General features: G+C 37.7%; 1 protein-coding gene and 1 long non-coding RNA gene across 5 annotated transcripts in view; one reads left to right on the top strand and one right to left on the bottom strand.

The window, feature by feature from the left end:
- Window positions 1-3,766, top strand: part of diaph2 (diaphanous-related formin 2) — a 476,898-nt gene extending 473,132 nt beyond the window's left edge. For all 4 annotated transcript variants that reach the window (XM_084430722.1, XM_084430721.1, XM_084430715.1 and 1 more), the window contains one exon: window positions 2,915-3,766. In XM_084430722.1, the coding sequence (XP_084286848.1) occupies window positions 2,915-2,979 (65 nt within the window). In that variant the 3' untranslated portion in view covers window positions 2,980-3,766. The remainder of the gene's footprint in view (window positions 1-2,914) is intronic.
- A 19,271-nt stretch (window positions 3,767-23,037) lies between these two features.
- On the bottom strand, window positions 23,038-24,681 carry LOC311304176. The gene is made up of 4 exons (XR_014629892.1): window positions 24,610-24,681; window positions 24,086-24,125; window positions 23,505-23,579; window positions 23,038-23,414 (listed from the first exon to the last, which is right to left on the bottom strand). It is a non-coding gene; the product is annotated as an uncharacterized lncRNA (long non-coding RNA).
- Window positions 24,682-25,083: the final 402 nt, after the last annotated feature.

The following is a 25,083-nucleotide window of genomic DNA, read 5'->3' as shown; positions in this document are numbered from 1 at the left end:
GAAGAATGCACTAGGGGCCATCTGGGGCCTATCACTCAATCATACAGTGAAAGTGTCGCATTCAAGCCTGTGAATCCCTCTTAGTCCTTTGTGAGTGTTTGTGTGCTTACTCGCTTTTTAGTAATGTGCTTTTATCCAATCTACGACCCTAGACTAATCCCATGATCCCCCTCTGCAACGCATTATGACGTTTTGATCACGTTTGATTCCCCCTCCCCCATCAACCCTCTCTAAATGCAGAGGAACAATAGCATCATTTAATTAAGTCCTGGAATACAGACTTTTCTCTAGTGTAAAACCAAATGTTCTTATTTTTTCGTCAATCTTTTTCACTCCCATGCTTTTTCTTTGTGCATCCAACCTAAAGACGCTGCCTCCGGGAAAAGCAGGTAAAAAAGCCATCAAACCCGAAAGCACTTGACAGATTTGTGATCAGTGGCACAGTTCTCCTGAAATTGTCTAGTGGTGTATTTTTATTGTGGAAGTGAATGCTCACCCTTCAGAGAATAGCTTCATTGTGTGTGCCCCAATAGAAATTGCTTCTGGTTGTTGTGATTGTTGCTGTATTTTAGACTGAAGCGCCTGTGATCAGAAACTTAGAGAGATTTTCAGTCCAAATTAAGAGAAGTAGGAAGGTCTGTTTTGTTGGTTGGTTTGTATTTTCTGCCCATTTGGTTGAAACTTTTTTCCCCCACCTAAATCTTATCTTCAATCTGTTGAGCTCAAGCAATTATCTCATGTATTGCTCTCTAGACATTATTTTCCCTGTCTTGCCAAATGCTCCAAACCATCTATGTTTCACTCTCAAACAAGCAATGATGCTTTCATCCATTTTCAATTTGGACCACAAACTTGAGGAAGTGCCGCTAGTCCTCCCAGATCCCGACAAGACAAAACGGGCATCTTGGAAGCAATTGGCAAAACGATAGCAGAGTTTGGACTAGGCCTTTGTTTAACATCTATTCTGTCATCCACTCCCTCGCTGTTAATGTGGGTTCTTCTTCTGTTTAATATTGTTTTTCCCCTTCTTCATCCTACAGTGTCACATTGAGTGTATAGTCATGACATAAGGAACCATATTATCTAAACAATATTTTTGAATGGTATGAATGGCGGCTCAACAATAAGGTGTTTTTTTTTACTCATGCTATTAGTTAATTTATCAATATGTGACCATGCTTATTGTTGAGCCCTGCTGAATAGACCTCTTTGAAGAAATTGTAAATAAAATCCGAACAGCCTGTGCTCTGACAAGTTCTAGAAAGTTCTTTGTTTTTATCACTGCTGTCATTGTGCAGTGCCCATTCAGTTCAGAGAGAAAGAAACTGGAGGCCTTCAGGCGTTTGGCTTTTTGAAGTGGAAGTGGATGAAAGACTCCGCCGTCATTTCAACTCACATTGTGGTTCTCATGCAGAGTTTAAAGTTCAGCATCCTCAACTTTCACCTATGCCAGATGAAGTTCTCCTGCAGAGAAATGTGGATTCCTCTCTCTATTTGTGCTCTTAGTTTTTCGTGTATCTGTTCCTCCCTCTACCTTAACCACATCTCTTCCATCTCTTTGTATTACCCTCTTGTTATTATCATTGTCCCTCCCCTGTGGTGAGTATCCTTGTTAGGACAGATTTATATGTCTACTGAAGCTTGAATTAAAAGGCTCTAGGCAAACTCAAAAAGTGGATTTGTTAGCACAAAGCACTTGCTCTTATAATCTACCAACACTGAGCTTTCAACTGCACTGTAAGGGTTGTAATAAAAAAAATAAAAAAACTGGTCACTGTGACTGTTTTATTTCACCTTTGTCTTGTTGCAAAAAAATAAATAAAAAATGCCTTGCCCAGACAAAGCCATAAAACAGCCTTTTCGAAATGATTTCTAGCTTGTTTTCTCATTGGCCCCCGCCACTGACCTTGGCAAACAAGCTGGACTTCAACTTCGTTTGAAGTATGAATCCACCTTTACTGTGGTGCCCACTTGCTCCTAACTCATTACCTGACATGATGAATGGGGCCTGTTCCATAAAACTATGCCCAGCCCATGGTGGCATGGACACCTGGCACTGAGTAATGGCAGTTGCACGGGCAGACCTGCCAGGCTAGGTAGGAAAGGTGTGGTGGCTTAAGCAAGTTGGCTCTCGAATCTGCAGGGGAAAGAGGAAGGTTGTCCACTCCACCTGCCACATGGCCCCCAACCAGCCCCTCACTACACCATGTTTGGAGTGGAGAGAGCCTTTGTGTGATCCCATAATGGGCTGGTCTTGATTGTCAAGTTCAGCTAGCACATTTAGTACTTGCCTCCATCATATCCCTACTGGCCTGTTTTAAAAAAAAAAAATCTGCTTTTAACTGAGAATTTTTTTTTTACATTTAAAGGGATAGTTCACCGAAAAATGTAAATTCTGTTATCATTTATCATCCCTTATCCCAAACCTGTAATATGATGAAAATTAAGGTTTGAAAACACTTGACCTCATTGACTTTGTTGAACAACATGAGGGTGAGTAAATGACAGAATTTAGTTTTTGAGTGAACTATGCATTTAAACGTCACCCAAAGCTTTGGGTTTTTAGATAAGTATGTGCAGCTGTGTATGCACTGTTTTGTACTTGAGTGCTATTAAGTGTTTCTTCTCCAGGATTTATTGTTAAAGGTGGAGGATCTCTCAAGCGTGAGACTGAATCAGAAACTCAATGGTGTTACTATGACACCAGACAAGAAGTACCTGACTCCAGACCATCTTATGTTGCTTTCTTCTTTATCAGTTAGATTTTGTTGTGTCTGATATTGTTTCCTGTTTTCTTTTTAACTATTAGCTGCATTCCTGTTTCTCCCCTGCATACGTTATTCTGTCTTATATTTGTCTGCTGCTGTTGTGAATACACCTGACTATCCCTCTTCCTTGTTCTCTCTTTGAACAGACAACCGTCGCACTGGTTTGGAAAGATCTCGTTCACGCCACAATGCAAACCCTATGGTCCGATGATTGCTTGCCGGCTAAGGACGTTTGCCAAGTGCCAAAGACCCAAGAGTGGGGACAATGCTGAGGAGGGCTGAACAGGGATGGAGAGAGAGCCCCTCGACATTCACATACATACACACACACTTGCATACAGAACACAGAACAAACTTCAAGATGTGCTCCACAGCTCCAGACACGGCACCGCAGGATCACGCAACACTCATTTCTCTCTGAAGCCTTATTCTTGGTGTATTGGGTCTGTTCAATGTGGCTGTGTTTGTTTGTTATTTTCACGATTACGCCTGCTCTGTTTATATCTTTCGATGCTAACTCCCCGATCTATCTCATTTCCACCTTGCTATCTGCAAACAATCAATGATTGGCTACTGTTTGATCTCTCGCTATTGGATTTTTCAACACACAAACACGCTCTTGTTGACAAAAGGCCAAAAGCACCAGAAAGGACTGCATGATTCTGTATGCATATCAGCAAAGGGACTTTACTGATGTTGCTGTGTTGGTTGAACAAAACCTTGAATTGACTGATTCCGCCTGCCCCTTTTGTTTTTCTTGACAGATAAATTTAGATTTCCAGTCTGTAATACCCACCATCAGCCGTATAATCTCTGATCACCACCTTGTTTCATATATTACAAATCCTATGTATGTAGAGACATGAGAAAGCTGCTGAAATTGGCTTCAGTGCTACCGTCTGTACATATTTGTGCTGTTTAAGAGCTGCCAGTGCCACAAGGTAACTGAGGTGGTTGAAAGATATTGCTCTTTATCTACAGTAAACACTTCAAACATTCATAGATGTTTCTCTTGCAGAGTCAAAGGTTTTAAGTGAATCTGTAGGTATGTGAAGCAAATACGAATCAAAGAGATGCCATTCATTTCAGTTTTCACACATGTCACAGGTTTTCTTCGTGATTTCTTTCTAAGTCACTGTGCTTTTAGCTTTTAGCCCTCTTGTAGAAGAGTGTTTTAGTGAACTGTAGCTTAGGTTTTTTAAGATCCAGTGGTCATCTTTAAGAGCTTTCCCTTACTGACCTACCACATTTACCTCGCCAACTAAGCTCTATCTGATGTTTGAAAACTGTCCAAAACAGGAGGAGTGTTTATCAGATTTAGTACTCAAAGTTCGTCTTTTATAATTTGTAAAATATGTATTTATTCACAGTTTGCCAGATTGTGCCCGAAGCCTTTGATATGTGAACATTAACCCGATTCCAGTGAGGAGTTCTCTTGGATATGAGGATGTACAGCTGTACACAGTGACAGTGAGGTGATGTTCACAACATGGTGGCTTGTTGTCGTGTGAAAACCATTAGTGAAATCTCTCCACCACCTCCCCTCGTTGCTTGTTGAGTAGTCATTCTCCATAATGTTTTCTGCCCCCCATGTCCATAACACCGCAGGCAACGGTATGTTAAACAGTATCTTATGGGTGACTGGAGCCATACTGACTCACATACTGGTACATCTGCTTTTGTAAATTAAGGCAATGTGTTGAGTTTGCACACCCAATGCAAGTATATACAGTACAATTGTAGTGTGGTGAAGAACATCTTACTGTTAGACAAACCACTGTTAGTCAAACTTTCTCCTCACACTGTTTGTCATAAACTCTCTTTACGAGAGGGGAAAGGTTGAGATGCAGCAAATCGCAATCCATTGATTTGCTTTTCTAATTAAAACTGCCCTTTGAATGGTTTCCAGCATCACGCAACAACAGCTGCACTCAGCTCTCATGACTCTCACTGTTGGTTATTTTAAACTCATGTTACTGGTAATTACAGCATCCACACACTGTCAGTTCAGACACCTCCGACATACATTGTTATTTCCCAGTCAGAATCCAGTTACATATGTTATGTCACTGGCACCAAATCATTTTTAATCTTTCCGGGCAAAAACATTTTTTAGTTTTGATAAATGTGCCAAACTTTCACGACGTAAAAGTTACTAGACTGAGATTTGATCCTATGATTATGATAATTAATGGAAGATGATTTTGTTCACATCACATTAATATTTTCTGTATGATGACAGTAAAGTGTCATCTTATACAAGACCGAATCTAGCAGCAATGCAGCCATTCAGTTAGGTCTTGGGGATGTCATAATTCTACAACGCTAATGTCAGATGTCTATGTGTATGAAAGATGCTTCAAAATTATGTGTAATTTATAGATTTTTTTTGTCTCTTTCTTAAGAAAACGTTGTTTTATACCAGTGATCTTCCCCTCCGTCTGTGGTATTGGTGTTAGACTTGTGCTTTTCTATAGGCTGATATAAATGTGTCATGTGTATTTGATAGAGAATATATCCTAATGCAGGTTAGAGTCTGCAAGTGACTGACAGTGTAACATTTTAAGTCAGATCCAATACTTTAATTGGATGTTAGGCAGAGACCAGAAAGAAGCAAGAAAATATGAAGTCACTACTGCCAATTTGGGTACTCTGCTGTCTCATGTATCCACATTTGTTCGATATTCTCAGTTCAGACTGTATGATGGTGCACTTTAACTTGTTAAATATAGACCTGGAGCGATCTTTTAATTTGTGATTTCTTTACATATCATTGCCAAAGTAGACTGCTTGCATGCGTGGTAACTATTCCTGACAAGTGATTCAATCTCCATTCTCTCAGAAGTCTCCCCCAGTTCTCTCTCATTCCCGCTCATTGTAATTGGCACTTGGAACAAGATCAAAGTTAAATGGGTAAGAACAACTGCAACTGTCTCAGGACATTGTTTTATCTTTTAGGTATTATAAGACTCCATAGCCCTGCCGCCTTTTTTTTTCCTTGATATTGTTTTATTGTCTTATAAACAATTTATATTTGTAACATCTTTAAGTTTATTTTTATCTGTGACAAAAAAAGGTGAAAATGGTTATGTACACTGTACCCAAGTATGTAACAGAATACCATACTAAATAATAACCACTTTCTCAAAAAAAGAAAAGAATTAAGTGTCTCTTTTTTGAGTGTTATTTCCATAATGACTTATTAAATGATGTCTTCTCTTGATGCAGACTCACGCTGTGTCCTAACCAGCCCCTAAAGCACTAAATGCCTTCTCCTCCATGGAAATCTGAATGGTTTTGACCTAACTGAACTCACCATGGCAAACATCAGGACATTCATTCAGTCAGTCAGTCAGATGATTTCTGTGCTCTTGTAGAGGAGAGTAGGCAACTGCAGTCATTTTCACTTCTCATAGTGGAATAAAAAAATACTTGAGCAAGTAGTGGGTATTCTTCGTTGCCAGTGAAGTGCATGCATTTGAAATGTAGCTGCTTTAGCATAAAGATTAATATTAAACTATACAGTAATACAGTGATTCCTTCCACACCGGTTTCCATCCATTTTTTCGTTGAATAAATGATTTCAAAGATGTATTAAAATCATATGCTCTATAAATAGACATTATTCATATACATTAAAATGACATTAGAGGTACTGCACTAACATTTTAGTCTATTAACTCAGGTGCCTGGCTCTGAAAACTGTAGCCGCCTTCACATCGATTTTGACATTTTATCAATAATTGATTCTGTGCAGAACTTATCCATTGTGCTAGATAGATCCACCCACAGAGAAATCTCATTGGTACAAAATGTATATTAAACATTAAATATGTTCTGGCTGACTGTGATCACACCGTGTTATCGCAGGCAGCACATTCATTTTGTAACGTTAACTATTTTGACGCTATTCGCTAGTGTAGACTAGACTGATCTCCAGCAGGTTTGGTTCCAAATAACATTAGAAATACCTGTAAAAAAACACCAGCTCTGCTTTATCTCTATTATTCTGTAATAATTCAGTGGTACTTTGATGTAAATTACACTCAGGACACAAACGGGAACTTGTTTTATTTTCTTTTTGTCATATGAATAGCATTTATTCAGTTACTGAATTGATGGGTTTTGTGAAGTAAAACTACTGTCAGAAGGAGATAACAGCACTGTGTCGTTTGTTTGAAGTTCTCTATTGTATTGTTTGTTCCCTGTCTTTCCTTCTCTTCACAGCAAGCGCACGCATGTTATTTTGCCGCTTGAATCTGACTGGATTATGCTGAAAATGATCGTTTACAAAGCTAAATATAAACTGCTTTACAATCTGCTGCATTATTGTTCTTTTGACGGCTGACATTTGGTTCCACTGTGGTTAGAGATGGAGAAGGCAATGATTCCCCTTTGTTATTTCTCCATCTCTCTGTCACCAATCCTCACTGTCTCTCTGTCAGTCTGTCTCTTAGAGAATAGAAAGACACTTTCGTTTTTTCATATTCTGAACTGTGAGCGTCTCTGGCCGTGTTCTGAGTGTAGGTCTGCCACTGGGGAGCCGTCCACTGGGTACCACTGAAATGGAATGGTTGAAATGTTCCTGTCCTTACCTCTCTCTTGCTGTCCTTTCTACCCTGCAGCCCCCTGAGTGCGTGGCACGTGTGCAGGCGTGCATGCGTGTTTCTGTCCGTTCATCTTTACATCTGTGCGTTTGCAGGGAGATACGTTAGGACACAGCCACATTCTTACTGGCAGACCAGGCCGTGCGCATTTTGTCTGTTAGAGTAAGTGATCACGGATGCTTCTGTTCAGTGTCTGCTCGCTAAATCACTGACACAGATGGAGGCTTAAAAAAAAAAACTAAAATCAGATGCAATGGCCGACAAGTGGTCTGGCACAGTAGTGTTTTCTGTTTTGAGCACTGATGCATTTGTAGTGAGCCGGTCACTGAAGAGAGGCTAATTTTGCAAGGCGCCGGGCTCGTTTCTCAGTCTCCTCGGCTTTGAAAGCTCATTAGATGCCAGGGCCCTGTTGAAGTCAAATTATCAGTTGTCCTGTTGCGTTTTCTGGCGCAAATGCTCATTCCCTAATTCCTCGAGGTGAAGGATGGAGGCCTGACCTGAAGCATGGAAGGCTTTGTGTTGGAAGAGAGGGCTGTAGATTGGAATCATGGAACATAATGAGAGCACGGGCTGATTATTTTTGGTTTATGTAATTTTTTTGTGTGTAATATATCCTCCTCATTATTTCCCACTCACATAAGTAGCCCTGTCGGAGATCTGAAAGATGAACCGAGACCACACACACATACACACACTTCATGTGTTTTCGCTCTCACGCCGTGCTCCATTTCTCTGTAAACCCTGGGCGTGTGTACAGCCACCCACACCAATTTACACTCTGATGGATTGGCCTTCAACGGGAATACAACATAATAATGATGTATTTTGCATCCTGAAGTACGGAAACTAAGATGAAATACAGAGTTGGTTGTCTGTGCCCATTCTGTCTGCCACTGCTCTTAACTTTGTGTGGGTGTGTGTGTGTGTGTGTGTTCATTTTTATGAATCGTTGCAGTGCACCATGTTGGCTTGAAGCACAAGTGTTCCAGATCTGAATCATTTCATAATCATATTGCTGACACATCCATCTCCCCAGCCCTGTGCAAGCGTCTGTCTGTCATTGTGTGTATCTGTGTGAGAGTGCACTCGAGTGTCCTAGCCTATTTATGTGCTCTGCACTGTAAACATTTTTTATTGAATTGAGAAAAGTAAAAAAAAAAACTACATTAGAAACCCCACAAAGATGGCAATATCTAAAATATTTGTCCTTGTGGGGAACTGTTTTGGTCTCCATGAGGAAAGCAGCTTATAAATCATACTAAGTGATGTTTTTTCAAAATGTAAAAATGCAAGTTTTCTGTGATAGGTTTAGGGGTAGGGTTAGTGTAAGGGGATAGAATATACAGTTTGTACAGTATAAAAACCAATTTGTCATATGGAAAGTCCCCATAGAACATGGTAACGTGTGTGTGAGGGTGTGTGGTCCTGGTAAATCCTACGTTATGGGGACAAAATGTCCATGTGGGGACATTGTTTTTTGTCCCAATGAGGAAAGCAGCTTATAAATCAGACAGACTTGTATTGTTAAAAATAAAAAAATAAAAAAAAGTTTTCTGTGATGGGTAGGTTTAGGGTTAGGGGATTGAATATACAGTTTGTACATTATAAAAACCATTATGTCTATGGAAAGTCCCCATAAAACATGAAACCTGCGTGCATGTGTCTGAAAGTGCTGCTGCCTCCTGTCCATTCTCTGTCGTCTGTCCATCCAGTCACTCCTTTCCTTTTGAAGCCATCATTCTCGTTCAATGTGATTCAGAGCTCTGTGACATCCTGTCTGTGTTCTGAGGCTTTCCCAGAGGCAAGTGGTTACCCAGAGAGCATTTCAAGGCCGTAGGGCTCATCCTGTGTGTGGACAGGTCTCTATAAAGAAGAGCTATCTGTCAGTGCGATCACTGTTTTCTGTGTTAGACCCCCTGCATCGTTCTCGGCAAGGCCACAGCATCACTGACCTGCATGTGGAGGCGGACAGAAGTGACTTTGTCACAGACACGATACAGAGCCATCTCCTATAGCTTTAGTTCATTGATTATGATACAATAATAGTGTGTTCTCATAAAGCAAGAGGAAACCTCACATAAAGAGCTTATAAGTTAGTGCTGCTTAAAGAGACCTTATTTAAATACATTTTTGAAGAAATATTCCATGTTCAGTATATGCAACAGAATTTTTTGCATAATTTTGATTACCGTTAAAAAATCATTTCAATTCGCTAATTGAAATAATTTGTTATTTTAAAGATGTCATTCATGTAACTAATTTTACAATGGAAGTAAAGCATTCAGGTGGTTTTAAAAGCCGAAATGTGGAGCTTGCTTTTTTGTTGAAGCACCGAATACATTTTTTCAGTTAAAATCTGTTTATTATTTCAGTGTTAAAGTGATCTAAACCGTTCTTTTTTAGATATAAATTCTTTTCTAAGTTATGCATTAGCAATGTAATTCATTTTAGTGGAGTTTTACATCTGTCACTGGTATGCCTGATGTGTAACGCAAAAGTTACTAGCTTTACAGATTTTTTTTTTTTTATGGCAATGAAGTTAAAAGATTGTATATAACTATAAGACAAATGATTCTGTCACACTAGTCTAATGCTCACACTCACCCCCGGTTTCACAGACAAGGCTTAAGCCTAGTCCCAGACTAAAATGCCTTTTTGAGCTGTTTTAACTGAAAGCAACTTGCACTGACAAATCTTAAAAATTGTCAGTGTCATTGTTTTTTTCTCTCAATATGCGCACCAGTATTTTTTTATTTATTTTTTTAAGGCACATTAATAAACGCTACCAACATGTCCTAATCAAACTAAGGCCTAATCCTGGCTTAATCTAAGCCCTGTCTGTGAATCCTGGCCACAATGTATAAGTCTACTTTTAAAAGTGTATTTTAACACTCGCTTTGCCCAGTGAACTTCCATTGCTGCAACTGCAAGTTTTATTTATTTATTTTAATCTAGAAGAGATTAGTCCAAATTATTTTCTGTGGTAATCACCATTAATCTGCAAGGTCTGTGGATAGAGCTAAACTTGAACCTGAAACATTCCTTTCAGATAACCGTATGAAAAGTTCAGCTCGACTCAACTCATCTTCCATTTAAGCTACATGGTTAAGCCACACCGATATAGGCAAAAATGAAAAAGGAAAGACTCTCTTAATTGAGTTAGTGCTCCCCTGGAAGTGGATACCAGAATAAAATGACTTTTTATAAAAGCTTTTCTGTGGATCGTTTCACTCAAAAGTACATAAAAGCCTCCTCAAAGTTTCTCGCTTCTCTTGCCCTCAGCTGAAGTACTCCCAATGGATCACAAACACAGACACACACAGCGCTAACCTTCTAGAATAAAAGTGTTGACCACTCAAGCGGGGACGCACACTCTGTCTGTACTCTTTTTCACCCGAAAAACACAAACACATACGCATTCACATCTGCGTTCATGAAAAAATAACGCAGGTGTTCCATTCAGGCCTACTTGCTATCACTCTAAAACCCTTCACCTAAACCCTGGGTCATTAATAATGCTTCAGCTGCGAGGAAACAAAACTTAGTTTGCTCTTACGAGATCAGAGCGTGCAAGCATGCAAACAAACAGCCCGGCCAAAGAAGCATTTTATCTTGTAGTCCTTAAGCAAAGCCTGACCTGTAAAGCAGTTTTTTTTTTTATGCATAAAAGTCTAAGCACATTTTATTTTGCATGGCTCCTTTTTTTTAAACAAACTTGCTGATATTGCTGTCATTGACTCAAAAATAGCCCCATAACATCGGTATAAATTCAGATCAAAGAAGGACTGATGTCTGCATGTCCTGACAGACAGATGTCTTTGGATGGGACCCAGCGATGGATGGATTTACAAGGATGTTATGAATGTGAGGATTGCAAATGGCTTAAAATCTGTGGAGTCAGCCATGGAAGTGAGGAACAGATGAGTCACAGGCTGTCTGATTGACTCACCACGAGACTGCCTGTGCTTTGGCAAACACACGCTCAAGCATGTCAACATTACTGGTGTAAATGCCAGGCCTGATCCCCCTGCATACAGCCAATGTGTGGTGACAAGCTCTGACCACACGCTGCTGTCCTGTAGAGGCATTGTGGGGCTTTGAAAACAGACATCATGATGTAACAGGCAGGCATGCAGTGAGCTTTAAATGTATTTGGACATTCAAGCGAATGTTATTGCCTTTGTTAATCATTTTTTTATTTAATTTGATTTAACTTGATATTTTCATTTAGAATTGTAATATACATTGGTTTGAATGTATTTATTTAAAATATGATGTAACAAACACAGTTTATAAGTACAAAAGCTATTTAAACAATAAAGTACTTTAATATACTTTGGTGAAGGAGGTAGAAGCACGCCGTGAAGCACGCCGCTCCTAAACAAGCCACAGTCGAGTCGTCGAGATTCGGGTAGCGGCAAAGGAGTGATTTTCAACTGTGGTTGTCATGCCACCGAAAGGGAGAAGTGGAGATGACGATTATGTGTCTCAAACCCAGGTGCGTGAACTGATGGAACAGCAGAAAATATTTTATAGAGAGCTGCTGGAGCAGCAGGAGCGAAGCTACAAGAACTTTCTGTCAATAATGATTGAGGGACAAAACAAAAGACTTGATGAACTTTCCAGGGAAATAAGTGGGCCTCCACTACACGCAAAAAGAGGTGGATGAGCTAAGTGCTAAAAATAAGCAATCCTCCACGAAGCTCTCAAATCTTGCTTCAGATATATCAATGACTCGTGAAAATATCAACTCAGCTTTGCCCAGGATGGACTACTTGGAAGGTCAGTCCCGACGAAACAACATAGTGATTGACGGGATCCAAGAGTCTGGGTATGAGAGCTGGGCTGACTCAGAAGCTAAGGTACGGAAGCTACTCTCTGAGAAGCTCAATATCACGGGGATTGAGCTGGAACGGGTGCATCGAACCGGGCGATCAGTGGGAGAGAGAGCCAGGCCGATTGTCGCAAAGTTCCTTAGATTTAAAGATAAAGTTAGGGTTATGGAGAAAGCAAAAGATCTAAAAGGAACGAATGTGTATATTAACGAGGACTATTCAGATGCCGTTCGGAAAAAACGCAAAGAACTCATCCCAGCTATGAAGGCCGCAAGAGAGCGAGGGGAGATAGCATTCTTACGATACGACAAACTTATCATTCAGCCTACCTCCCAAAGACAGAGGACGGACTGAAAAGACTAAAGAAGTGAGTCAATAATTCAATGTTGACTACTTGGGTAGCCATTGTCAATAATAATGAAAAATTCTGAAGAAAATATAAAAGGTGGGAGTAATGTAGATGTTGAGTATAATTGTTCTGATCGGGTTTTCAATCCATACCAGCTAAATGAATTTAAGTACATGGATAATATTGATTCATGTGATCCAGATACGCATTTTTACTTAAATTATGCACACAATAAATCTCGTCCCTGTAATTATTATAGTGAAAATGAGTTCAGCAGTTTATCTGGTAATTTCACAAGTAAGTCTGAAATTTTTTCTACATTTCACCTTAATATACGTAGTTTACCTAAAAATAATGATCAGTTAATTCATTTTTTGTCTGTTTTAAATCACACATTTTCTGTCATTGCTTTATCAGAAACATGGGTCAAGGATGATATAATAGATCTTTACAACATGTCTCAATATAATTCTGTTCATTCATGTAGAAAGGAAAAGGTGGGAGGTGGAGTTGTTATTTTTGTGCACATGATTTTCAGTTCATATTAAGGAAGGATCTTACGCTAAACTCTGACGAAAGTAATGTCGAATCTGTGTTCTTGGAAATACTCTCTTGCTCTCAGTTTGGCGGAAGAAATGTTATTATTGGATGTATATACCGCCCACCTGACAGTAATGTTAATTGTTTCAATGTTGCACTTTCTGCTGCTTTGGATGTTATTAATGATGAAGGTAAACTATGTTTTCTACTTGGTGATTTTAATATCAATCTTTTTCAAAGTGAAAGCCATGCTTCAACAGCTGATTTTTTAAATGTATTGTTTTCATCCTATTTTCATCCTCTTATATGTAAAACCAACCAGGGTGACAAACAAAACTGCCACCCTGATTGATAATATTTTTACAAACTCTTTTGATTATGAATCTAATTCTGGAATATTGTGTACGGACATTTCAGACCACTTCCCCATATTTAATTTGAATTTAGGAATTAGTGGTAGCTCAAGAATGTGTGCAGATAAACCAAGCTATCGCAAATTTAGTGAAATGAATATAGATCGTTTTAAATCCATGATTGAGCACACAACATGGGATGATATTTATATTCAACATGATGCTGAATTGGCTTACCAGTTATTTTTTCAAACATTTAATTCTAGATTTCATGAGTGTTTTCCGCTAGTTAAGTATAAAGGCAAGTTAAACAAAACTAAGCCATGGTTCTCTTCAGGATTATTGAAGTCCTCAATAAAGAAAAACAAGTTATATAGAAAATTTCTTAAAAATCCAACTAATTGTGATACATACAAACAATATAAAAATCAATTTACTCACCTACTTCGTATAGCTAAGAAAAAATATTATTCATATCAACTTAAAGAGTCTGCTAGTAATATAAAATCTACATGGAATATCATTAATGAATTACTTAACAAAAAAAAAGGCTCTGTTAAAATTCCAACAAATTTGACTAAAGATGGTATTTCTTTTGTCAACCCTTTTGATATAGCAAATGGATTTAATGATTTCTTTGCTAATGTTGGTAGGCATCTTGCTGAAAAAATCGTTTATACAGATGGTTGTCCAACCGATCCAATTATAGGTTGCTTTCCTGCAATAGGTGATTTTGATCCTCCGACATCTAGAGAAGTGTTTGATATTATAAAAAACCTGAATGACACTGCAGCAGGTCATGATGAAATTAAAGCAAAACTTTTTTTAAAAAGTGGCATTAATAATTAGTGAACCATTAACTCATGTACTTATGCTTTCTCTAAAAAGTGGGGTAGTCCCAAAAGATTTGAAGATTGGAAAGGTTATACCTTTATTTAAGGCAGGGGATCCTAGCCTTTTCAATAACTATAGGCCGATCTCCATTTTACCTTGTTTCTCTAAAGTTTTCGAAAAGCTTGTATATGTAAGAATGCTAAAACATCTGAATAACAATGAGATCCTATATAAACATCAATATGGATTTCGACAGCAACACTCAACATATATGGCTCTGTTACAACTCATAGACAACATTTCTGTAGCACTGGATAACAACATGTTTGCAGTTGGTATATTTTTAGACTTGTCAAAGGCTTTCGATACAGTTGATTATGAAATTCTGATTTCCAAACTTTACCGTTATGGGTTTCAGGATGTTGTACTCAAATGGCTTAAGGATTATTTGATTAATAGAGAGCAATATGTATTTATAAATGGCAGTACCTCCAAGAGAATTAAATTATGTTGTGGTGTACCTCAGGGATCTATTCTTGGGCCACTCCTGTTTCTCATTTATATAAATGACCTAGCTTGGATGTGTGAATCTGCATTGCCCATTCTATTTGCAGATGATACTACTGTTGTCATATCACATGCAAACTTTGATTCCTTGATGAATGAAGCTAATGATGTTCTATTGTATATCGCAAAGTGGTTTCAGATGAACAAACTTTCACTAAATATAGAAAAATCGAATTATATAGTTTTCAGGAATAAAAATAAAAGGTATTTAAAAGAAGATGCTAAATTATTAAATAAAAAAAAAAAAAATACTAATGTTCATTGTTATTGCGGTGAACTACATCTGTGGTTACTCTGCTATACGCCTCCGTGAACATGAGTGGAACAGAAGCTGCACACCGGTTGATTCTACAGATTCATATTAGCAGTATCAGGTATGGTGAAGTAATATATTTGTGTGTCTAAATGTTACAATTAAACCTATAATATGAAAAAAAGTTGTGATATTTAATATGAAATAATTGTGATTTGGCTACTTTATAGCATGTATGTGTCTTAAATTTTGTGACCGATCACTCCGCCCAAATAGCAGTGTTTCGCCTTCTGAGAATATAGTTCTCAGTATGTATACGGTTAGAAGATGGCTGTGTCTCATGTGAACTTGTTATTTGTACATGCTGTGACTATACAAATCACAACATGTAAATAGGAAAATGTTGGCATTATTTTGTCACTTATTGGGAGCAGTATGCTAGCTGGAGCCATTTACCTCCAGTCTTTGTGCTAAGCTAGGCTAGCGGTGGGTGCGTCAGACAGAGTTACGGCACGCACAGAGATGAAAAAGGTATGTATGGACTTATCTAACTCTGGGGGATAAGGTGAATAAGCTAAAGTCCCAAAAAGTCGGCGTGTTCCTTAAAATTCATTTCAAATAAAGATGAAAAAATAAGCTAATACAACAAAAAATTCAAGTATTTCCTTATCCAGTTAATCACAACTGCTATATGAACTCTGTATGATATATATGAGTGTATGCTTAACATTCTTGAATTTCCTCTGAAGTCCACTATGTGCAGCACTGTTGGGTGATTTGGACATACCCTGACTTCATTGATTTTGAAATGTTTTGATCAAATGCAATGACATTCATGCATTAAATATGACCAAAATGTAGATACTTTTTGGGCCACTGTATCTGACTTTCACTCTTTCTCTGCCCTTCTCTAGTTTCAAGCATCACAAGGTGACTGCAGGCCGGCGCCCTGATGGCTGTTTCATGTAGAGCTGTAGACTGTTTTTGCCACGTTCCATAAACCCGCTTATTATTCAGCCGCCCGATGTGATTGTGCCTTGTTGTTTCCAGTGGAGAGTCAAACAGAGCTAAACTCCCTCCCCATAAACACCATCCATGCTGCTAAAACACACTGTTACACACTTCTATCGATCAGAAGCAGGAATGTCTGGGGACACGCTGCTCCACATCCACTCGTACGTTTTTACATGCATGGCAGCCTCAGCCAATCTGGACAGGTGATGTGGCATGACTGTTAGAACACAGCTGGTGGTATGTGTGTAAGTGTGGTAAACGACCGGCATCCTGGAGCTTAGGCAAACAAAGATGTCAAGGGATGACACAGGCCCATTATGGGAGGAAGTGAGGGGGAAAGGCAGCGAGATGGAGGGAGAGCCGTCAGTGGCTACGTAAACCAGGCAGCTTAGCTTCCCACTGCTTTGTCACCACACAAACCAGAGATCTGTTTGAGGTAGATGGATCTCCTCAGAGAGCAATGTGAGAAGATGTTATGTGTGTGTGTGTGTGTCTGAGGGCTTCCTATGCAAACGCTAGCCTTAACAGTATGAAAGCAGGCGTGTAAAGAAACAAGCCACCGCGTGTTCGCAAAGGCCAGATGGCCAAGATACTCTGGCCAAAGAAATGTAAAAAAAAGTCTCTCCAGCTTTCCCACCAGCTGTGTTGTAATAAAACACATTTATATCATGATGGCTGCACCATCCCTGTAGTGTGTTTCCAGAATGCTCTATTCATGTGGCAGTATGGTACACTGGGCAGGATAAGCTAATGCCTGCTGGCTCTACAGTCTGTCAAACCCTAATTCACCGTTTTGTTGAAAAAGCATCTATTTCTAATAGAAAAGAGGATGAAGGTTCTTCTTACTCCCGTTAGTACTATTATTAGCAGCAGCAGCAGCAGCATTGTCAATTATTATTATTGTGTTGCTTTCCTGAATACTTTATCCTAATTGGTCAGTTTTGACATTGATATTTGATTTTACTTTTTTATATTTTATTATTATTATTATTATTATACATAAAACGTTATTTTAATTTATTTTTGTATATTTATACTTGATTTTTATATTATATTTCTCCGTGGCAACTGTGCTACTTTCATGTCACTTGAATCAACACAAGTTAGAATAGTTGACATGGGCGACTGTAGTAAAAACGTCTGTAACGCTTAATAATAATGTACCATTTGTTAACATTAGTTAACTAAATTATTTAACTTCATTAGTCAACAAGAACTTCTAAATGAAAAATACGTATTACTTGAAAAATACTAACGTACTAAATAAAATAATACTAAAATAATAACATGCATCATACTCATACATTATTAAAATCAAAATATGTTAATATTATTCAATAAACCTGCTAACATCAACAATCAATTACAAGTTGTATTCTACTAACTTTGATAAAAAATGTATAAAATGCATTGTTCATTGTTAATGTTAGTTGTTGTATTAATAAATGTTAGGGGAACCCCATACCCTGAAATATTATTACATAAATCTATACTTAAATCTCAGTTTTTCAAACAGGACAGACACGACTCGACCACAGTCGAGATTGAGCCACATGTCGGTTAACACTCAATTATATATTCTGAAATATGGCACTGAGTTAATGATTACTTTTGTGTAAGCTATTATATGTAGCTAGTGTGAGTAACAAAATGCTTTCTCTGTGTCCAGATTTGACTGTAATAATGAAGAAAAAACTGCCACTTCCAAACAACATTAAAAAACAATATTGTTTTGGTTGTGTTTCGGCTCTGCATGACCGAAAAGCTCTTTCTCATATCTAAAAAGAGAGAGCGATAATTCTACTGCTCATAAAACATTCACTACTACACAGCTTCACAAATATAACCAGTTTAGAAAGGATATCATGCTGACTAGCTGAAGATGCTACTGTAGTTAAAAAATACCAGCACAGCTCTACAACAGCCCATAATGACCTGACACTTCACAATAGATAATGCTTTACAAAAACGCCATCTAAGTGTCTTTTACAACATTTCAACCCCCCCAGTTCTCTCCATTTCCGAAAAGCCAAGCCAGTGTTGATTCTCGTTTTATTATGTTTGCTTTGTTGAGGTCTCTTTTTCTGCCAGCAGACTCTCCTTTGGTTAATTCCCCAGAAGTTTTCTTTTAATATAAGTTTTAACTTAAGTCAGCTACGTGTACTGGTAGCCTATATCTTGTGGTCTTGACCAGCTGACTGTACATATCACAAAATTTAGCCTATTGTTTTCACTCTTCAAATCCTTTCAGTTCTCTGTTTATGGGTATTTGTATAGAATGAAATATGACCCTCACTCAGCCTCCACCGTAGTCACCAGGGCACGTCGCACATCAGTATGCGGATATGACCTGTGCGTTTGTGCGGTCAGCGGCGAGGTGATCTCGGCAGCTTCGTAAATCCTGTCCCGCCGCCCCCAGCTTTCTCCTCTGCCGTCAACCTGCAGCCAACGGGAGCCGTTAATGGAATGTCAAATCAGAAGCGGGCTGAACGGGTGACAGAGTAGTCAATAAGGCTGGGATGTTCCGTCTGGTTGAGGTCGCGGCCACCCTGTCTGTGCCCTTGTTGCTTCTAACAACAAACATGGAATAATTTAGCTTTTCTGGGTTGGAGACGGGTTGAATTATAAAGTCACAACACTGGCAAGGACCACTATTTGCTATTAGACATGAGGTATTTCCATCTGCATGTATTTCTTACAAAATGATGGGCATGCGCAGTGCCCAGTAACCGCGTTCAAAACTGGAGAGTTTTGGAGAAAGCTGAAAGTAATGCTGAATTCATGCCATGGTGTAATTACCGTAGTCTCGAGATGACAACACTTGATGCTGTATTCTGAGCTGTATTCTGAGGAATTATGCATTTCTATGGCATCACTATGAATGCCTAAATTAATCTGCAGTGGTCAGGTGGTACAGCAGTCACGTGGTACAAGTAGGAGCTCTCAGACAATTCCCATCATACAAGCTGTATTACTAGCTCTACGAGGACATGAATGCTTTTTACAAGTTGAAATCACTTAATTGCGGTAATTATGACATGGCGTGAACGTGAAAAAAAAAAAAATAGCAACATTTTTTTTTTGTTGCAAATAATGAACATTTGTTTGAACAAAAAACTATGACCTTAATTGTCTAATGCAGGAATAGTAAGATGGTCTGATATGTCTAACTTTAAAAAATGAATGAGGAGAAGGGTAGTGAATGACGTCCATACTAGACCCAAGGTATGTGTTTGAAGGTTAATCTCGACAGCTGTAATAGTAAAAAGGTAGTAAAATATTTTAAGAGAGTTTCACATGTTTATTTCATTTGCAAAAATGTTATCCAATCATAGCAGTGGGCATTTACATTGAAGTTTCACAGCAGAGACTTCAATGAGTCTCACAGCAGATGATTTCAGATTGTTTATGATTAATCGAACAAGCATGTATACATTGTTTAAACCCTTTCCAATAAATATCTGTTAAATTAATTTGGATTTTCATTTTACAACATTATATTTAATTACAGTATCCTGAAAAAGGCACAGTTTTCTGAGTTTATGTCAAGAGAATTAGTATTATTATTTATAAAAAAAAATATATATACATGCTCCTCCGCTGATCAGTTTGGAAGACGAGAGACGTAAAAAGTATGTAAATACGCACATTATGGCACTGCACATGTTCGCAAAGTATCTTTGAATCCGATTTAGAAAATAGTTTAAATCGCTTACATGCTTATTTTTTCCCTGTTATTCCAGGTCTAAAACACCCCTTTCATTCTGATAGAAATTGAAATTGAAATTGAAATCAAGCTTACTTGGATCGATTGAGGAGTTTACATGAAGGTTTTTCAGTCCGATTAAGCCATAAATCTGATTATAGACAGATTATTATTATGTGTTTGTGGAAACACAGCTTTTTCAAATATTGGCTATAAGCACCTGCATATTTCATACTCTTCTAGAATTAATAAAGCTTTAATAACCAGTATTGGGGTAGAAGAATAGATTCATTTTAATAGTTTGAATTTAGAGGCCTTCAGATATATTATATTATATTATAATGTTTATCTGTTGTGTTGTAGCTAAAAATAAAATATTATGAATAGGCTATATCATAATAGACTCCAGCATCCAAGCTTCCTCACAGATAATGAGCGGTTTAGAGAATGGATGGAGGGATGGATGGATGGATAGACAGAATAAATGTTTTTAGATTTTTTTTTTTTTTTTCTCCTTCAAATCATCCTGGAACCTCAGTTCCTCGTCCTCTGGCCATGTGTTTGACGCACCTCCTCTAATGCCATTTAACAGTAGCAGGCTTTGGGACAAGTGATCCCCTAGTTGTCAAAGCCTCCTGGGGATTTAAGAATTGTTGAAAATCACACAGATAAAAGGGAGCTTTTGTAGACTCTGTGCTGCGCTACGTGAACTTCAGACACTTCCAGGCTTTCATTTGTTTAGCACCTCTCTTTGTTTCTATGTCAGATCTGTCGTTCAGTTTTATTCTGTTTTCACATGTAACTCTAACTTCATCACCAAACACAATTGAAACCTTTTTACTCTGAATTATAGATGATATCTCGTAAGATGCTCAATGAACCTGTGTAACGAAACGCTGAGGTGATTTATCGTCAGCCTTGCTGTTTTATTGTTTTCACGTTCTTAGTCTGCGACTTTGAAGGTTAAAAGAGGACTGAGCTGAATGTGTGCTTACTCACGTCTGAGGATGACCATCACTCAAAGTCATCTGCTTCTGTTTATTCTCAGTGCCAGAGTGTCTGGGGTCAGTGCCATCAGTGTTGTGTATTAGTTCCTGTGTCCATGTTAAGGAAACTCAATAGAATATGTTTAAATAATGCATCTGAAAGGCCAGAGGTCTGCATGTATTGTCAGAATGAGGACCTGATCCCTGCCTCAAAGTGTCAAAAAGTGTTGTAGATCCTGAATGATAATATTTCTTGCTTTTGATTAATTATTTAAGCAAAAATTGTTTTGCAAACAAAACATATTTGTGACTGACAAATAGAAAGAGAAGCTTACAAGGAAAGCATAGCCTACCTCTCAGGTCGATTTTGATTGTTTGCAATATCCGGGAATTGTTTGGCTCAATGAGTGTCAAAAATAATGAGCAGTTTGCTTTATAAATCACTTCACGCAGTGAATAAAGTCCAGCTATATGGAACACAACCTCGTCTTAATCAGAAAAGCATGCGTGGACCTCTGTTCTGCTCAGCGAATCATGTGAATGTTGTGATCTCTGAGGATTTTGCTGCATACAGCATAATTAGGGGCCAAGCACCGAAGGTGCGTAGACACCTATTGTAATCTTTGGTGTTCTTCTTATTATTCTTATTATTATTCCGCTCTGGAAGTCTATGGCAGCCCTTAGAACCGCTTGCTGGAAAGTTATGTAATTTGGCACATAGATAGAGAACTTTAACCACAGCAATTTTGGAGTCTCTAACTCAATCCCTTTAGCGCCACCAACTGTCCAAATTTGCACTCATGTTTATAACTTTTGAGCTGTAAGGGCTAGACACAAAATGATTTTTGTCCTTTGATTTCTTGTCTCAAGACGATTAGATTACCATTTTGAATTTTCCGAAAAACCTACTTTTTCAAACTCCTAGGCCATTGCTCCGATTTTCACGAAAATCAAACTAGATCATCTTCAGGGCATGGCAAGAAAAAAAGTTATGGAATCTAAGTTGATTCGACAAGCCGTTCTCGAATAATGTGCAAATGAATTTGACGAAGAGCACACCAAAATGTACGTGAGGCTATATCTCCACAATGCTTTAGCATATTCTGACCGAACTTGGTGTGTATGATGACAACCATGACCTGAGGCTACCTGCACAGTTTTAACGATTTGAGCCAAAAATCTGAAAACTGGTCTCTTTAGTCTCTACACTGTAAAAATTAAAGGTGCCTGGAGGAACCTTTTGGGGTTCTTCACTTTGCCACACCGGCGGAACCGTCTGTAGATCCTCTAGGCACCCTTTAAAAAGGGGCGGTTCTCTGAGGAACCACACAGGTTTCCTGAGGAACTCTTATATGAAGCACTGTGTGGAACCACTGTGGGTGCCTCCAGGAACCAAATTTCTATTATTATTATTTTTTATTATTATTTGTATTAAATTAATTTCATGTTGTTACTATGGTTACCATAAACTTCTATTATAATAAACAAACTGAACCAAATACAAAATAAGAATTGTTTATTACATATTTTAGATCCATTTTAATACATACACTTCAATGCACTTGGGGAAAAAAGCTAGTAATAGATTAATATCAATGAATACACACAAAAAAAAATTGTATAATACATAAGTAACATGAATAATCAACCATGTGTATACAATAGGCTACACAAGAAAAGACATCTCAACAAAATGCATAGAAAACACGTTCCATGTAATAAATCAATGTAAAAAATTAAAATTGACTAATTAAAATTGTTCATCTTCACTTAATTTTAAACCGTGTTTCAGTTCGCTTAAGTCTGACGCAACTGTTTCCAAGTCCAAAAGCTCTAGGCACCCTTTAAAAAGGGTGCCTAAAAACAAACAGTGCTAATATGCACTCATTGTTCAGTAATATTCCTGAAAATTATGATCCTAACCTTTGTCTCTATTGCGAATTCTCAGATGGTTTAGTTATTCAGCTATTTTGAATCATAAAATGTTGAAGTCTAGGATGCTGAGAGACTGGAGACTGTAATGTACACTATGGCTTTTGAAAAGCTTAAATGTGACTTGAATCAACAGTTCCCATAAATGATTGTTGAGTATTCTCAATATCTAGAAACAAGATAAAGGAAGTAGAAGTAGAGGCTTCGACCCGGAAACAGTATTCCTTATGTTACAACAAGCAGAAAACATTTTCCATTTGAACAGAGTTAAGGTGCAGTAAAATTATCTGTTGTTTTGTGAATGTTCACTGGTGAATTCAAGTCATTTCAGTAAGAATCCACACGATCAGCAATTTTGTGTGGCGCTTCATACATTACATTGCTACACTGCTGACAATGGTCAATGGACCTTTTTGCCTGTGTAATTTCACGAAATTCACAAATGTGACGCACCTTTACTCGCTGCAACATAAAATGCAATCAATTATAAAATCTTCACAAGGGACATGTGAGGTACTTAACGAGTTAGAAAAGTGAAAAGGTGCATCAGCTTCATTTTCCGTTTGTTTTTCCTCTTTTTTGGTGGATGGTCCAGGCTCTTCAGTGATTTTCAGGTCTACAGGAGGATTTTTATTCTTGTTCAAACTTGTATTTCAGCATACAGAAGTCCCTGCAAAGAACAAAATTTACTGTTAGTAAGGTTATTAAAGTGATAGTTGTGAAATTTAAATAATTTCCTCAGCCTTGTGACGTTCCAAACCTGTTTGACTTTCTGTCTGTGGACCCCAAAAGCAGATCTCAGGCATAATGCAACCCCAGTCACCATTCAGTTTCACTGCATGAAACACAGGCAGAAAAAAAAAATTGTAAATCATTCATGAAACCATTCTTATGCACACTTGTTTAGTTCAATTCAATGCAACAATTTATATAAAAATGGTTAAGCTCCAAAAATGTCCCAGAAAAGATCCTAAAAATAATCAATTAATTCACAACTCATGTGTTATGGGTTGTGTTGTAAGTCTTATGAAGCCATTTAATAGCTTTTTCCTTTTTTTGTCGAAAAAGACCAAACTTGAAGTTATAATTCAGGGTTCAAATGTCTTATATTCAAATGAATATGATTAAGGTATAGCCTATAAAAAATGCATAGCATTATTGGCTCCAAACCTGTGATATTACATGAATGTAACATGAATGAGATTTGAGAGCATGAGGGAAGAAGATTTTCAGAGAATAACTGATTAAAAAACACAAGTACACAGTCAAACAATACAATTGCACACAGAGAAAGTTCATAGTAATAAAGTACTTGCATGTGGTGCCGGTAACGTTACTTACTGTAATTCAATGTTGCCACTGAAACATTGTACTGGTTGTTCTGGGGAAACAAAATAACAAAGCTGATTATTCACAACATAGTATTTATTGACCACTAAATGGATTCAAAATGATATTTGAGAGAATGAGGGCACCTGTAGTAAGTAAAGTTAGGCTAAACAAAAACAGACCAAACTATATTAACCTGCTTTTGTTATTCATAACAAACGCCAATGACGACAGCAGGAATCAGCTAAATTAGTTTTATCAGCAATTTCAAGACACAGTTGTACAGAATATGTTGAATTGAATGACTAACTTTAAATCAATCTAAGACAATAAGTCAATCATTTCTATTTGTTCATTAGATCAACATAGTTAGTATCGCGGCTAAAACCTTCATACCAGATACTGTACAATAAACCATAGCAATAAACGAGTGGTAAACACTGTAAAAACGTAGTAATGTATAATAAATTTAGTTTATATATGTGTGTGTTTGAATATATAGTGAGTATTTATATTTCTTTGGCGAGTTTACAAACCTTGTAACGGAGAGCCGAACAAACGGCGGAAGATCCGGCAGGCTTTGATGAGGAGAGCCGTTACTTTCAAACTCTTGATGACGATCAGCTGAGCTTTGTTGCGCTCGCGCGAGCAGCACGAGCATCACTGAAGCGACGACAGCAGAAGAATAGCAGCAGTTTCGTGACTGAATAAAACCTTTATCCTCCTGGTTCTTCTTCTTCAAATAATAATTTGTGAAGAAGTAAAAAATATTATTTTATTACTATTATTTATTCAATAATAATTAATTAATTTTTTATTAATATTATTATTTAGTGTTGTTGTTTAAGGTTTAAATTAATCAATAAAATAGGCCTATACTAAATAAATGTAAGCTACCCAGGTGAAAAAGACGTAGGCTACTGTTAAATGTATTAAAATGCATTAAAGTAGGTTATATTTGTATTGAAGACCTACTAAAAACACACTCAAGTACATTTTTAATAGTAGCC

This window comes from Rutilus rutilus (genome assembly GCF_951802725.1).
Source record: "Rutilus rutilus genome assembly, chromosome: 14".
NCBI classification, from domain to species: Eukaryota; Metazoa; Chordata; class Actinopteri; order Cypriniformes; family Leuciscidae; genus Rutilus; species Rutilus rutilus.
Note: the sequence above shows the minus strand (reverse complement) of the source record. Positions and strands in the feature narration are given on the sequence as shown.